At 35.7% G+C, this 17,196-nt stretch overlaps 1 protein-coding gene across 5 annotated transcripts; it reads right to left on the reverse strand.

The window, feature by feature from the left end:
• Positions 1-81: 81 nt before the first annotated feature.
• On the reverse strand, positions 82-7,578 carry LOC107949781 (serine/arginine repetitive matrix protein 2). 5 transcript variants are annotated; one of them, XR_005911353.1, is made up of 8 exons: positions 7,350-7,574; positions 5,318-6,627; positions 4,789-4,983; positions 3,832-4,549; positions 2,836-3,686; positions 1,193-2,709; positions 455-539; positions 82-330 (listed from the first exon to the last, which is right to left on the reverse strand). XR_005911353.1 is itself a non-coding variant. In XM_016884536.2 (7 exons), the coding sequence occupies exons 2-7, from the start codon at positions 6,570-6,572 to the stop codon at positions 510-512; spliced, it is 4,566 nt and encodes a 1,521-aa protein (XP_016740025.2). In that variant the 5' UTR covers positions 6,573-6,627; positions 7,350-7,578; the 3' UTR covers positions 82-509. The 5 variants fall into 5 exon arrangements, 3 of the variants coding, with proteins under 3 accessions (XP_016740025.2, XP_040946031.1, XP_016740024.2); XR_001697890.2 differs by having other exon boundaries at positions 1,193-3,686; XM_016884536.2 differs by having other exon boundaries at positions 82-539; positions 7,350-7,578.
• Between the last annotated feature and the right edge of the window lie 9,618 nt (positions 7,579-17,196).

Raw genomic sequence — 17,196 nt, forward strand, 5'->3', positions numbered from 1 at the left:
TCCAAAGCAACAGAAAAGCAAAGACTTATCCTTTGTGGATAAATTGAACAACAATTGGCTAATGAATCTTTGTATTCTAGATCATCAAAAAATTCATTTTCATATATAAAGTTTCCATATAAAGCATGATTTTCTCATCATAATGATCACATACAGCATTAGTCAATGACAAAGACTGGATATCTACAAGGAATGACAATATACAAACAAAGTACTACATATATGTTCATTCATGTTCCATAGAACTTTGTTAAGATGTATAGATAATCTCTTGCCTTGTTCACCTTCTCATAAGCTTAGCTTTTCCTTTATCCCCCTAACCATTCAAAACTACACAAACCAACCGGCTCTAGGTTTTAGATCCTTTTTCAAAACACGACAACAAATAGAAATACTTCTAAAAGCTTCAATGGCCCTCAACCTCAAGTGGGAAAAAATAAGGAAAGAAGCTTACGTGTTTAATCAAAACCTTTTAACGGTGGATGCATGGGAACAAGTTTGATGGCATCTTATACTTTGACATACTTATCAACATAACCCTGCAAGACATGATATTGAAAATTTAAAACATCACTGTCATGCCATGTAAAATGCAAACTTAGCTTATCCAAAAGATCAATAAAGAATTTAAAATGGCTAAACCACATCTTCATCCCCTAAGAAATAATCATGAGACATGGCTGGAAAAAAAAAAGGGACCGGTTCGTTAGGCTTTTTAACTTTTCCCTTTGTATTATATTTTTTTGGTCAGGAGAGAACAGGATTTTTTGGTGGTTTTAGATGCTAAAAGTAGCTCCATGTCTTACTGTATGGCCTAGCCTACACTTTTTGTGTGTCCTAACGATGTATCTTACTTAGATACTACCAAGTACCAAGTGCAACTTGGGAATTATGCCAATCAAAATGGATAAAATTGCAGATTGGGTGCAAGTCTCTACACAAATTCACTGAAAGTATCACGAATGAAGCCTGATGGAAAGGCTGGTTCTAACTAATATGCACAGTACTGATAAAACATCACCGTCTTCTCTATAGCAACATATACGTGCACAAGGATTCCAAGAAAATTTCTTAAAGCAAAACAATCCAACCAAACTAAAAGAATCAAAAGATCAAAATAAACCCAAACAAATAACCTTTGCTGTAAAAATTTCATCAAGAAGAAAAAGAAAAGCCTGAAATGAGAATTTACCATCACAAGTTTTGTCAATTTCCGCTGAGATGACTCAATATAGTGATCAATCTTTGCACGCGATTTGGGTATCTGGTGGTTCTTCATAGCTCCTGATACTTTATCAACAGTCTTCTTTACAATAGTCTTGAAAGCCTCCTTGCTCATATTACCCTGTTGCCATGACGGCTTCAAAACCTCCTTCACAAAATCTGCAATGGCAACCTTGAAAAGCTTCATTGATCTGGAATCTTTGCTCTTCTTGCTCTTCCCTGGAGACTTTATCTGATCCATCTCAATCTCACCAGTAGCCATATTAACTTCAGCTGGACGACTTGGGTTTCCATTCTCAACAGTACCAACTTCAGCATCAGCAGTCTCACCAAATTCCTCGTTATCTGCCGATGCTGCAGAAGTAACAGCTCCAGCATCCTTGGCTTTTTCCTCCATATCCAGTGGTTTATTGGAATCACTAAGCCCCAATAAGATGCCAGAATCACCTGTCACTTCCAACTTTTGCATATGATCAAATTTTCTGGATAACCTTGTAGAAGGCTCAATGCTATCAAAAAGCGGATCATACTGATCGCCACCTGATCTAGAAGAATTCTGCCCAATGTCCCGGGCAGAATTGGGTGAGGAAGTTGCTTCTTGCAATCCAATGCGTCTCCCATCAACTGGAGCATGAGCCAAACTGAAATGTGTGTTATTGTAGGTTGTACCTTTTTCTTGTATAACATGAGAATGGTATTTGAAATTTATAGGCTGATCAAGAGTAGGTGCATGCTCATTTGGAAACGTTGTAGTAGATCCTCCAATATCAATATGGTGGGATGTTGCATCTTTAATATCTGGTGGATCTTTTAATGAAGAATTCATCTTCCCTGCAGGATTATATATACGGTCTGCCATAGGGTGGTGCAAACTGTGCGGAGGTTGTTGCTGCTGTGGATAAGGATGAATATATGAAGATGAGTTAGAAAGTCCACCTGGTGGCAAACTCTCACCAGGGAATGGTTGCATTTTGTTACCCAGAAACTGCTGTGAAATGGGCATAGCATGAGGGTAAGTGTTTCCCTGAGCAAAAGAATTTGAAGCAAACACATTCTGCATTGGAGGGTGCGTCAAACCATCATCTCCCGACTTACTAGGAGCTCCAAGTTGTTGAATGGGCAGGTTACTGACAGGTAAAGGTGTATGTATGACAGGTCGATTTGCTTCCTGAATTGTAATATAAGCTCGCTGTTGAAACCAATCAGACTGAGAATGTGCAGGCAATTCAGTTGGATAAGGCCTTGGGATAATTTCTGAACCAAAATCATTCCTCAAAGGCAAGTGACTCTGCCGAAAATGTGAAGAAACACCAGGAGTTATAGTTGAATCAAGTGGTTTCAGTGGTGGTGGTGGTGGAGGCAAGGAAGCCAAAGAGGATTGTGGCTGTAGAGCAAAGTAGGACTGTTGGTCAGGTAACATGTAAGAAGGAAAGCTTTCCCCAGAAGAATGAGACATGGAAGATGCAGCCTGCCGCTGTTTCGTATCTGGATTGCCAATATGAGAAGAATGATTATGGAGCTCCATTGTATTTTGATAAGCATTTCTTTCCCAAAGCCTATTTGGTGAGGATGCAGATGTTTTATGAGAAGAATCAGATATGGACGAGTTACCTGATTGTTGAGGCAGGCAATCAACATTTTGGCTCACTGGATCTAAAGATCTGGAGAGAGATTTCTGGTCAACAGGTTTTTTGAAAGAAATAAGTATTTTCTGAGAAGCATGACCACTTGAATTCAGTTTATCAGTATCCCCTACTGACACTGCATTAACAGTTGATAGGTGGTGAGACTCTACTGCTGCTTCTTGACAATTTTCATTAGTGACGAGATTAGGCCCTTCCTTCATGTCTTCTACCAAGTTTGTTTCAGAAACAGAGGCTGGAATGTCTCTAGATTCCTCATATTTAACCATGTGATACTCAGTTGATTGATCATCTTGTTTAAGAATACCTCCACCAACAGAATCTTCAATATTCAGATTAGTACTCCCATCTCTTGAAGCAACAAAATTGCCATACAGTTTTACTTCTGGACCTCTAACTTCACCACGCTCATGATCGGCAACTTTCTCAGAGATCTGCTTGATCTCATCACGAATATTGGTCCTAGAATTATGAGGAAACTCCAGCTGCTGTTTGCTCTTTTGCCACCTTGATTCATCACTCTTGCCAGAATCATGGTGCAGAAAACGACAAGACACTCCACGATAGCACCTGCCTCGACGGAAGTCAAAACAGAATTGCATTTGTCCCTTCGTTCGTCTCTTATTCTCAGCACTGAACTCATCAGCACGACGCAAATAGGGAGACCTGCTCCTGCTTCTTCGATTTCTGGGAGACCTACTCCTGCTTCTTCGGTTTCTGGGAGACCTGCTCCTGCTTCTATGATTTCTAGGAGACCTGCTCCTGCTTCTACGATTTCTGGGAGACCTGCTTCTGCTTCTCCGGTTTCTGGGAGACCAACTAAAACAACAAGCAACAAATTACAACTTTCACAGATCATAAACAAACAGGAATTGCAATGTACGGAAGATAATTTTCTTACTATGTCATATTTTTAAATATTAATTGGAAAAGAATCCAAGCCATAAATAAACAAAATGAAAACCTGCGTGATAGGCTTCGTTTCTTCCTTCTCCTAGTCCTCCGTGGACTTCTCCTTTTCCTTCTATCTGTAGGTGAACGACTCTGACTTCTGCTTCGAGTTCTTCCCCTTCTGTGCCTCCCAACATAGTCTGAATCATCAGAATCACTGTCACTACCACCATTCCTAGCCAGTCGCCCAAACTTATCTACCTTATGTTGAGAACCAAGAATCAAGTTCTCTTCCTCTTCCCTAAACATAATACTTTCAACACTACCACCAACCATTACGTTTTCTTTTTGGAGAACCTCCACAGAAGCAACATGATTTCTAGACACTTTCTGTACATCCTTATGATCAGCATGTTCATTCTCATTCATGATGGAAGTTGTGCTAGTACCTTCAACCACTTCTGAGCTTGCAACTTTGTATGGCATGTTTGATAGTGGTCCAAACCCCTTTTCAGTCTGGAGGGGACTACTAGCATTCTCCAAACTAGCACCAAATGGCGCATTCATATTTCCAATGCCAGTCTCAATATCTTTTTCTGAATTGTCATCAGAAGTATAGTCTTGTAGAAGTCTGAATGGACAGCCACCTTTTGCAAGTTGATCGGAAGTATTCGATTTCTCCAAACTAGTGACTATAGGCTGTTTAGTAGGTACAGTTAATTTGACTAAGTTAACTTCAGAAACAGATGCCTCAAAAGCCAATTGGTCAACATTGGTAATACCTTCTTGACCTGAATTTAAGAGGTAAAATAATTCTAAACTTGCTAAACATACAACAGATAATTGCAAACTACAAGAGATAAAGAGTCGTAAATGAATATTCAGGAATACTACATATCTAGGTAATAACTATTCTGGACTCTGGAGCCATCAGGCAGTAATTATTTATATCTGGTTAACTAATATAATAAAGCAAGAAACAGGAGTTTTGAAAAAAGGGCTTAATATGATCACTAGATATAACATTTACCTTGTTCACCCAAACTAGAACTGCCCGCAGCTGATGTGTTTTCTGGTAAAATGGACGCATTCCATCCAGTCGACATTTGCGGTGGACGTAACTTCTCTTCTACATTAAGCATGTTATCACTAATATCACACTGACTCTTAAGGCCTTCGAGCATTTGATTCATTCCCTGATCATCATCAATTTGGGTGATATCGTCTTGAAATCACCAACCAGAAAAACAAATTAGGTACAAAAAATCAGCATGTAACCGACAGATAATCAGATAATATGCTTCAGAATATGGTTAACATAAAATCATTGGATATCCACAACAGAATATACAACTTTTGCTATATTCAGTTTAAATGGTCATTAACTCCAAGAAGTCTATCCCAAAATGATCATTACAGTTTTTTCCAAAGCTCATAACACATAAAATGGACAATCAATTTAGACAAACGTAAAAGATTCTAGACATTAGGAAGCACAAGTTAAAAAGATTGAGGATATTAGAAAGCATAATCATAGTAAAAGAAAAGAAAAAGCCAACCTTCCATCTCCATGTCAGAATCATCAGGCAAATGAGATGCAGCTGCAACCAAATGGCAGGCTTGCTCTGAGGACTCTTTTCCTGATGGCCTCAAAGATGAAACTCCTTGCTGTTCATCTAATTTACATGCAAACATACTTTTCTTTTTCATCCACCGGAAAAAATCATGTGCTATTGCAGCTTCACTTCCTGGCTCACCACCATACAGAAATGCATAGTCTGGCTTTTCAGATTCATTTTTACGAACCATGTCCTCATAATCAGGCCCATTCTTAGCAATGCCCTGGCATAAAGCTTCAATCCTTTCAATAACATTTTCATCTGTTGGCTTAGGAGGAGTGGAAGAAAGGTCCATGATCAAACCCTCTTGTAACAGTAACTTACCTCCAACCAGAGAACTCATGTTGCAGCCATTTTCCCCTCTCATATTCGGAGAGCCATTATCTGTAACTAAATTGTGTTTGGCCTGATTTGGAGCCACAGCTACACCGACAGAACCTGAAGTGCTTAACTTAGAGTCATCCGAGTCCAAATTACAGGGTAAGTTGGAAACATTTTGCACAGGCTTAGAAGATGAAAGAACAGTAGAGGTGGAAGTTGGAGGAGATGGTAGATTAGGTGGTGGAAAAGAAGGTGGAGGTGGTGGTGGTGGGAGGGGGAGAGAAGAGGTAGATGGAACACGGTGATCTCCACCTGTTGGTTGTACAAAGCTTCCAAGTGGACCTGAAGTGAAGAAACTTGTTGTAGGAGGGGGCGGTTGATGTGGTGAGATATGTAGAAGTCCTCGCTGCTCAGGTAGTGGATTCACTGCTGCTCTATAAAATGTTTGCCCCTGGGATTGAGGAGGGGGAGGAGGTAATGCTCTAAAACGTGGCTGGGTCTGTGAAACCTCTGGGTATGATGCACTAATTGGAGGAGGAAGCACCGGCTGAGGCATATTAAGTGCATTCTGGGTCCCTAAATGTAAATGGTGTTGTGAGTTCTGTTGAGCCGTCGGATACATTCGTGGCAATGGGGCACCTGCATGAACATGCGCAGGTAGGCGTAGATAAGATTGACCTGTATTTGGCAACCCACCAGGGGGAGTTTGATGAGGTGCAGCAGGACCATGCTGATATAGTGGAAAGCCTGATGGGCCTTGCCGGAATTGAGGTGAAGGAGCAGGCGGACCGGGAGGGAGCTGTTGATATGGAGATGATATGGGTTCCGGAGGACCCTGCCCTGGCTGAGGATTACGATTCCCTTGAGCATACATCTTACAATTTGTGTTACCACAGATATAGCCCTTCAACTAAAGTCACCAAAATCCCCTGCAGAAAACAGAACTCAAATCAGAAAATAGACAAAAATATAAGTTGATATCTCAGTAAAAGCCAGTTCTAAATAAACAATAAGGATCAGATAATGGAAGCAGCACAACACTTCAAAGCACGAATTGTACTTCAGAACTTCCTTGATGGTTTTTCACTTTAAGTGAAGGGCTGAACAGTCAGAATCATATGTATTTCACTACAACTAAGAAGAACGAACAGAATTTCATAAACATATCCCATTTTTTTTTTTCTAATTCAAGAATTTCAAACTGTTAAGAAAAATACAAACTAAGCCAAATATCCACCAAAAACTCAAGATTGCTTTTTTTTTTTAAAAGAAAGAGATATTATTAATCTAACTTATACATAATTCAAATAAATTCAACACTGTCAAACAAACTGCAAATGCCGAAAAAAGGAAGCTTCAAATTTCACGTATTCAAATTAAAAATTAATGTTGAATTCAATTCAAATCCATAAGACACTCCAAAAAGCTCAGTTCAAACTTTTTTTAGAAAAAGAAGAATTTCCCATTCTTTTCCATCAACATTCTCAGCAACCAAACAACAAAAAAAAACAAAAAATATTAACAATTAAGCAGGTAAAAAGACCATACTACTAAAAAAGAAGAAAAGAAAGAAAGAATCGAAGTAACTAAGTTAAAAACGAATAATGAATGAAAAGATAAGCCGAAATTAATCATAGCAACGGTAGCTTACCAGTTGAAAGTGAGCGGGGAAATGGAGAGCGAAGAAAAATAAACGAACCCTAGAATTTGGAAATCTAGGAATTTAGAGCTTTTTTCGTCAAGAAAAAGGGGGTTATTTCAAGGTTCAAAAACCCTAATCAAAGTGTTTTTTTTCCTCTTCTTTTTTGTGTGTTCTGCTCTTCTTCTTAGAGTTGAGTGTTTCTCGCTTATTTTATAGATTTGGTTCACTCGAAAAAAGATTTCTAATTCTTTTTTTTTTTAACTTATATTTAAGGTTCAGTGATTCCTTTAGAGTAAGTAATATGTTCGAGAATTTTTTAATTTTACTGAAATAAAGAATATTTTAATATTTATTTTAACACTCTCTTAAAATCATGTATATAGAATATTCAATAAATAATGAGATATAAGATTTTTTTTTACAAGAATAGATTAAAACATGTCTAATTGAACGAGCTTAACAGCTTCAACTTTCATCTATGCTCGAGTTATAGACATCTTCCTCTAACAGATCTCGCACAAAGAGAGGTGGATCTTCAAGCATGACCAAGAAATTAATTATGTCTTCGTCCATCTTAACTAGCTGATCTACAACTTTATTACCATCCGCGGGATGTGACGAAACTTAATTTGCCTATCTTTGGAGCATCATTCATGTATCAACCTAATTTTGCAATACTACTTATTGTTGCAAGTCCATTCTGCAAAACATCAACTAATAACACGTTATCACATTCCAACTCAGTCTGTCGAAAACCTCTGTTTCAAGCTAATTTCAGTCATCCTAACAGAGCCTTAGCTTCGATGAGATATAAGATTTGAAGCTAATAATAGTAACAATACATATACAATATTTATGAAATTAAAATAAAAAATAGTTTAACTTGTGAGTAAAAGAAAATTGAAATAGGTAAATACGTCATATTAAGAATTTTAAATGTACTCCCATTATAGCACGTGAGAACAAATACATAAAATTAATATACTCTCAAATAATATTGCTTATTTTAATTACGGAATTACGTGACACCAACTCGATCACAATTTTAAAAATTAATATAGATAGTACATAAATTTTTAAATATTTTATTAATTATCTTTAAATTTTATTATTACCTTATTCATAAAAACTACTATTATTTTTTAGTTAAGCTATTAAGCTTATATCCATATCATCTATATTATATTACAATGTACACAAATATTGAAGGAAACTTTTTTATATTGATTTTTGTGAGAAGTAAATAATTCATTTGCAATTTTTTATACTGATTTATTGTGACATTACAATTTTTTAAACTATATTAATGTGAGTCTATTATTCAAAAAATAAAAGTAAATTTGAATCATATAAATTTTAAATATTTAATTACATTTTAAATATTTCAATATTATACTATTATAACATTAATTTATTTATAATATATATATGAATTTGAAAAATATTTTGTACAGACGAGAATATCTTTTTTATTGTTAATTGCATTACTAAATTGGCATTAGAATAATAATTTATAGTATTATTATGTGATAATAATAATAGCTTTACACTTTCATATCTTTTTATACGACTAATATTTTAATGACCCAACTGTCGTATTTCATATTCCATTCATATAGGTTATACATGTCAAATTTGATATAAATTAAAAAAAATTTAACTATTTGTTTTAAGTAAAAAACTTTCAACCGTTAAATAAATATTAATATATATAGTATTTTAAATCAATATGATAGAGATATTGGATTGGTTAAAAAATATACATGTATGATAAGTATAATTATATAAATTCAACGGTTGGATCATTAAAAAATTAATCGTGATCCCTTCCCCAATTAATTTTAATTAAATATTAATTAATATGATAGTGCATTCTATTTGCCATAGTTTCATATTTTCTCGTATTGACATAACTTATCGAGACCTCTTTATTTTCACTATTTCCATCTTCAAGTAGTTAAATTTCTTCTGGGGTTTTAATAATTAGTTATGTCTTGGATCTCTTCAGGAGCACCCTTCTCCGCTATATTACCATATTGATTTATTATTTTCTTTTACAATAATTTTTCATCTTTGAAATCAATCAACCTACCATGTTTCAGGCATACATTATTTTAAGTTATTCTAACAAGTTGTCCTATTAGGATTTCAAAACATAAGCTAATATATAATACTTGATTATTCTCGTCAAGTCATTAAATACACTAGAAAACTAACTTCCAATAAAGTGAACTATCATTTTGAACTTCTAGTTCAAATTACTTTCTACAAAGATATAAATAATGATAATTCATTCCAAGTAATTTATTTCATGCAACTATTATTTCTTTCCCCCTAATATTGAGAAAACTATTAAATCAAAATAATAATCACCAAATGATGTCATAATTGAATTTCTAGTTTGATCAAAATATTTAATAATACAAGAAGATTCATAATTAATACATATTCCCTACATTATTTGAATGCCCAATTTATGCATTGCGGTGGAGCAACTTGAACATATATTGCACATTCAAAAAGCCTAAAATGGATTATGTGTGACTTTTGACTAAAACCAATTGTAATAAAAGTTATTTATCATAATTTATTGTCATGAAACGTAAGTCTTTTTTCATGTACAATATTATATCCTTATATATATACAAAATGTTTTGTTCTCCAATATGGTTTAGCTACTAACTGGAGACCTTTAATCATATTAGGGTGAGTTCGGATGGACAGTGCGTTTATGTCACGGGCAAAAGTGCAAAACCCGTGACCATGGCACAAGATGTGCCCCATGGAGGTCCATTGGTAAGATGGGGAACATTTAGCCCACGAGAACTGGCCCGATTCAAGGAATTATTAGAGAAGCCTTCAGATTGAAGCCTGGTTGGCCCGATGATGAAGACATGGCAACTTAGGCTAATTTTGGTAACTAATCTTAAAAGATAGAGAGAATCATATCTTGTAAAGATTAGATTAGATTTGATATGGCAAATCTTGTAAATCCCTAAAATCAAGGGATATAGTGAATCTCGTCCATCGATGTAAATGTATCTTGACCGTCGGTTTTGGGGGAGCTCAACTATAAATAGAGAGCCTCCCCCTCATTTGTATTCATCTATTGTAAGGTGAATTCTTAAGAGTAATAGAATTCCTTGAGCATTTGCTCAAACACTTTGTGTGCATTCTTTCTTTGGTTTTCTGTTGTTCTCTTGTAGCTTCTTTTGGCACAATCGCTTCCGCTATACAAATTGGTGCCTTGGAGGAGTTCTAAAGAATCCTCACTTTTGGGCGTAAAGGCTGACTTAGGCGAGTTTGGAGCAAACAAATCGTCTAAGGCCGTACGGATTGCGAGACGAAAGGTCTAGCCCCGTGACAAGTGGTATCCGAGCAGGTTTTGAACCAAGTGATATTCGAGTTGGTTCGAAGGCACCGTTGGGATGTCAAAAGAAGTCGTTGGTCAGAGTGAGGCAATGGAGACCTGTGGGAGGACTAGAAAAGTCAGTCGCTCGAGGGAAATACTGACAGCTTTGGAGAATCGAGTGGTCAATCTCGAGGAATTTGTAGGAAACGTGAAAGAGACGCTTGAATTGGTCGAGGGATACACGGATGGGTTTGACTCAATGGAGGAGCAACTCAAAGATTTTGTGTTGGATTCTCTCGATGCCAATAGGGAAAAGATGAATGAATTACTTGAGTCTACTGCGGGAAAGCTGGCAGAAAGGGATGAGTATCTCGAGGATATGGCGTTAGCCATGAAGAAAGAAATAGAGGAGCTCAAAGGGGAGCTCGCGATCTACAAAGTCGCTTTGAGTAATGGGATGTTGTCTTCAAAGTCGAACCAACAAGCAATGGATGTTCCCAAACCGGAGAAGTTTAAGGGTGCACGATCTGCAAGGGATGTTGACAACTTCTTGTGGGAAATGGAGCAATACTTCCGAGTGATGGGCATCGAGGATGATGCCATTAAGGTAAACACTGCTTCAATCTATTTTACTGATGTAGCTTTCTTGTGGTGGCGTCGTAGGTCCACGGATAAGAAACGTGGTGGGAACACGATTGGGACTTGGAAGGAGTTCCAAAGAGAGTTGAAGAAGCAGTTTTACCCTCAGTTTGCCGAGAAGGAGGCTCGAGCAAAGTTGCGTCGTCTCACGCAACAAGGCACTGTTCGGGAGTATGTTCAGGCATTTAGCGAGTTGATGCTTCAAATCTCCGACTTGAGTGAGAAAGAAGCGTTCTATTGGTTCGAGGATAGGTTAAAGTCGTGGGTAAAACATGAGTTACATAGGCAAGGAATCACCGAACTTACTGTAGCCATGGCCGAAGCAGAGTCCTTTGTCGAGCTTGGTCCAACAGAAGACAAGTTCGAGTCATCTAAGCCCAATGGAAAGGGCAATGGTGAGAGAAACCATGAAGAAGATGAAGGGGGACATAGTGATGGGGGCAACAGTATTGATAGTACAAGTGGCAATGGGAAACCACGAGATGCGAAGCGGGGATTCAACAACCCAAGGGACAAGAGGAAGAGAATAAAATGCTTCCTTTGTCAAGGACCACACATGGGGCGAAAATGTCCGAATAAAGTGATAATTTTGGCAACCCAGAAGAAAGAGGAGCCAAAGGAAGAGACAAAGCCTATCGAAGAGAAGACATCGAGGGTCAATTCGATGGTGCTCATTCATGGGAAGAGGAATGGTGGAAAAGGGTTGATGTTTGTGGACATCAACATTGCGGGTCAGAAGTGGAGTGCTTTTATTGATACGGGAGCATCGGACTTGTTCATGTCGGAAAAGGCTGTGAAGAAGCTTGGTCCGTCTATTAGGAAATCGAATAAGAAGATCAAGATAGCAACTTCTAAGAAAGCGCCAACTGTGGGAGTAGTTCGTGATGTGGAACTACAAATCAGCAAATGGAAGAGCAAGGAAGATTTCGAGGTAATCCAATTGGATGATTACGATTATGTGCTTGGCTTAAACTTCCTTGACAAGATTCAGGCAACTCTGCAACCATGGGCCGATCAAATCCATATTGTCACCGGTCCATCAACAAAAACGGTTGTGCCGATGTATCGGGATGTGAAGGTTGGGACTAAGGTGTTATCGTCAATCCAACTTGTCGAAGATGTTTCACATGGGAGAAATATTAATTCGTCAGAACGGAATGCTACGAAAGCCCCTTCGGAAGTGTTAGTGGCCCAAGGGACCGATATGAAGCCTGCGGGATCGACTGTGGAGCCGACACCTTTGGGAAAGGTGGGTTGTGCATCGAGCTTCGAGGGGAAAGGAGCAATGCAAAGACAGTCGATACGAGTAAATGCTGCGAGTAAGGTACATTGTAAACACTCTGATAGTGTTTTGAATTCTGACTTGTTGGCTTGGCAAGGTTGTAGGGGCCCTTTCAAAGTTCATAAGCAAGGAGGCAAAGGGACTATGGGTGGTACGAAGCCAAGATGTGAGAATCCCGGGGATTTTAGTGGAAGCAAGTCAAAATTGGGGCAAGTTAAAGCGGAGACTTCTTGCCAACAGAATGTACCAACGAGTGCAACGGTTCAAGATAAGAGGCGACGAAAGCCGAGGCATAAGTTTCAAAGGAAGAGACAACCTGATCGCAAGGCAAGTCGGGAAAAAGTCGAGGCAACGAGAAAAGGTGAATCAAGTCAGTGTTATCCAGAAGTCGCCACGAGGGCGTTGCGAGAATGGGTGGGGGAGAATGTCATGGGCCAAAGTGCAAAACCTGTGACCATGGCACAAGATGCACCCCATGGAGGTCCATTGATAAGATGGGGAACATTTAGCCCACGAGAAGTGGCCCAATTCAAGGAATTATTAGAGAAGCCTGTCAGATTGAAGCCTGGTTGGCCCGATGATGAAGACATGGCAACTTAGGCTAATTTTGGTAACTAATCTTAAAAGATAGAGAGAATCATATCTTGTAAAGATTAGATTAGATTTGATATGACAAATCCTGTAAATCCCTAAAATCAAGGGATATAGTGAATCTCGTTCGTCGATGTAAATGTATTTTGACCGTCGGTTTTGGGGGAGATCAAATATAAATAGAGAGCCTCCCCCTCATTTGTATTCATCCATTGTAAGGTGAATTCTTAAGAGTAATAGAATTCCTTGAGCATTTACTCAAACACTTTGTGTGCATTCTTTCTTTGGTTTTCTGTTGTTCTCTTATAGCTTCTTTTGGCACAATCGCTTCCGCTATACAAATTGGTGCCTTGGAGGAGTTCTAAAGAATCCTCACTTTTGGGCGTAAAGGCTGACTTAGGCGAGTTTGGAGTAAACGGATCGTCTAAGGCCGCACGGATTGCGAGACGAAAGGTCTAGCCCCGTGACATTTACTTGTGGTTAGTGTAAAAATAGTGGTGGCGGTGAGATTAGATATTGTAGCGATACTGTAGCGTGAGACAAAAATTAAGCTAAACGCACCGCACCACACCCAATCGCCCATCCAAACCCACCCTTAATTCTGTTAAACCATTATACGTATAAACAACAAGCCTTTGTGATAGTTAATCGCGTAGACAATCTAGCATACAATAATCATTGAAAGTCTCAGAAATAAACTCATCAACATTAGTAAAAATTGTCTTGATTGCATAATCTAAAAGTTTTGTCCTTAAACAAATCATTAAATAAGTAATCGCAAGCAACATGTTGTGATTTGATAACTCATGTGATTATCTTGTAGATGCATCTACTAAAATCATATCAAAACATTCCATTTGTTGGATAAATGAGACTATATTTTTTTTCATAAATGCAATAGATTCAATTTCAATCTTTGCTAGTGAGGTTCTAAAAAATCATCTTCTTTGATAACAAATGACACTTGAGAAATCTTTAAAATGAAGAATCTTCAGGTTCTTTAGTAAATATCAATAAAAATTCTCATTTGTTGCATCATTATTGATCGGGATGGTCTACCCGATCATGTCAACTAATTAATACATTTAGGTTTATTATACTTGTAATTCATGCATAGTGTAGATAATTTTCACTAGAAAGTTCAGTCAATATAATAGGTAGAGAATAATCTAACATTGATTTCAATAACATACCTTATATACTCCGTAGCAATTAGATAATTCTAAACTATATTCTAACAAATAGAATGTAATACCATGTAAATAGATATACTAGCATTCTATCGAAGAAAACATCAAATTAATAAGTCCAAGGGCGATTATAAATATCAAACAAATTTTTTTTGAAAGTAATCTTTGAAGTAGTCAAATATAGAACATTATCCTCAGTACAATAAAATCATAGCCGAAGCCATATGAATTTGTTGCGATTAAAATTTATCAATTTATAGGATGCACACAAATGAATATTTTCTTTGCATAATTGTATGTGCAAATTTAAGTAAAGTGCATGAACATGCCATAAATGCACAACAATTAAAAACTGAAACATAGTAGGGAACTATTAATCTAAATTTTAACATTAATCTTATTATCAATCTTCACATTATTTTCATTTTTTCACTTCTAGCTGCGGGAAGAATTATTATGACCATCCCTTTTACTATTATAAGGTAGCTTACCACATCCACGTCCAAGATAAAGTCATTCAAATTTATTATTTATTGATATATTCGTTTCAGTTAATAGAGTAGATACAATAAGATGAACTTTATGGTTTTTCAATTAATAGCTTGTTATTTTATTCAACCATAAGTAAACATGATATTAATTCAGAATATATCTTAAAACTTTTTCACCATATTGCTACTGCATGAGTATATTTGAAGCATGAAAAGTTGAAAAAGTTTTCTAAAATGCTTTCATCAATTATTGAAAACTTATTCTAAATACTACAAAGTTATACTCACTTGCAATTTTAAAATCTTGCAACTAGTCATAACAAGCTTTAAATAGAATTTTCATATTCTAATGGTCATATATTTCTTTTAAAATATTCCAAAATTCAAGTGAATCTTTCACAGTCAAATATTTTGCTTTCAACCCTCCACAGGATTGATGACGAATGAAGACCAGGGCAAATGATCACAATCAATTCAATTTTTCATAGAATACTTGCCACCATTATCATTCTAACATGTATATTTACAAATTTAGAAACATTGTAGTTTATCTAGATAATATAATAGAACTCCAATATATATATTAATCGATAAATTAAATAATTCAAATTCCAATCTACCACAAGATTTCTATGGCTAAAGATTAGCAACCATATTTGGCAAATTAAACACATAAATCACAACAAATTCTAATAATCAAAGTAATGACAATTACTTATCAAAATAATAAAATTGCATGGATAAAACTCATATCTCAAACATCAAAATTCAACATGATGCAAGTATTAACAAATTTTTTCATTACCACCATCGCGAATATGCATGAAATTCAATTCAAAATCCAATCGTTCACGTTTTTTTATCATGATTAATCAATAATGTTCCAATTATAATAAACTGATATGATAAAATAAATCATAATAAAATATACCTAAAGGTTGTTAGCATCATCGTCATCACTTTGGCTATTATTATGAGCACTATCATAAATACTAAAACAACTTTGCTTTCATAATAACATTCATAAACTTATAGTAAAAACCATTTATAAACCAATCAAAATTTTCGCTATACGATGCTTGAAAGTTACTCGATGCTACCAAACTAAAAGGTAATAATAATCACCTAGATTCAGACCATACACATATGTTATAGTCTTTCAATCTCTAATCAATTATTTATAATTTATAATTCAATTTAAAAAGTATAATACAAGCATTCAACAATAGTATGTTAATAAGACTCAATTAGATCCTGATAGATTTCCTTTTAATCAACAACACCAAGTTAATAACACTCTCCATCACAATTTAACCAATTTTCAAGTATATTTAGTAACAAAATTGTAATTGTCAAATTCTTAATCATCCCAATATCATGCATAATAGAACTCAATACAAAAACTCTAGTTTAAAAGAAACCTTAAGATAATAATTTTCTTTCCTAAAATAGTTTTATCAAAAATAAAAAAAATAGTGAAGAAAACATATCAAATAGGAATTTAAGTTTCTTTGTGTATATGATTTAGAAATCTTGAGGTAGTGAAGTGGTTTAAGGTGAAGAAGACTATTAAAGGTTGTAGGTTCGAATCCTTCTCCTGGTGGCTTTCCTTTTCTTTTCTTTTCTCCTGTGGCAATTGGTTTTATAATTTCATGTCATTATAGGGTGCGCAAATGGTGAAGGGCAATGAATCAAGTTTTCTAAAAGTATTGTATCGATAACGTGTTATAAAATAAAGACAAATAGAGTAAAGAACAAGAGAAATAGGAAAATAAAATATGGTAATTATTTCAAAATCTATATTTATAGACATAAAAAGTATGAATGAAATAAAATTCTACTCTTAATGGGCATTAAAGTCCTAAAGTATCAAACTTCTTATCTTAATGAATCCACTTTATAATAATAAAATATTTATAATAAAAATTATATTTTAATTGTAATATTGTACTTTTTACAATTATTTCGAAAGATAATAATTATCCTTACTAGTATTATAAAATAAAGAGAAATAGAGAGAATAAAGAACAAAGAAAATATGAAAGCAATAGAGAATATACTTTATTAATCAAAAGGGATGATTTACAATGCTTCATCAGAGTCTCTATTTATAGGCATAAGAAGTATAAAAGAAGTAGAGATCTAATTCTAATAACTATTAGAATTTAAAGCACATCAAAACTTTATCTTGATCGTGATGGACATCCACTTGATAAGATATTCATAACACTCTCCCTTGGATATCCATTAGTAGATAATGTGCCTCATTAAAACCTTATTAGGAAAAACCCTGTGGGATAAAAACCTAACG

This window comes from Gossypium hirsutum, chromosome D03 (genome assembly GCF_007990345.1).
Source record: "Gossypium hirsutum isolate 1008001.06 chromosome D03, Gossypium_hirsutum_v2.1, whole genome shotgun sequence".
NCBI lineage: Eukaryota > Viridiplantae > Streptophyta > Magnoliopsida > Malvales > Malvaceae > Gossypium > Gossypium hirsutum.

What these genes read in the sequence shown, in the direction of transcription:
- LOC107949781 (XM_016884535.2), bottom strand. Translation starts at nt 6,572, where the DNA reads ATGTATGCTCAAGGGAATCGTAATCCTCAGCCAGGGCAGGGTCCTCCG. An exon ending in TTCTGACATGGAGATGGAAG is followed by an intron (nt 4,984 to 5,317) that starts GTTGGCTTTTTC and finishes GGTGATTTCAAG; the next exon opens with ACGATATCACCCAAATTGAT. An exon ending in AAACGAAGCCTATCACGCAG is followed by an intron (nt 3,687 to 3,831) that starts GTTTTCATTTTG and finishes TTGTTGTTTTAG; the next exon opens with TTGGTCTCCCAGAAACCGGA.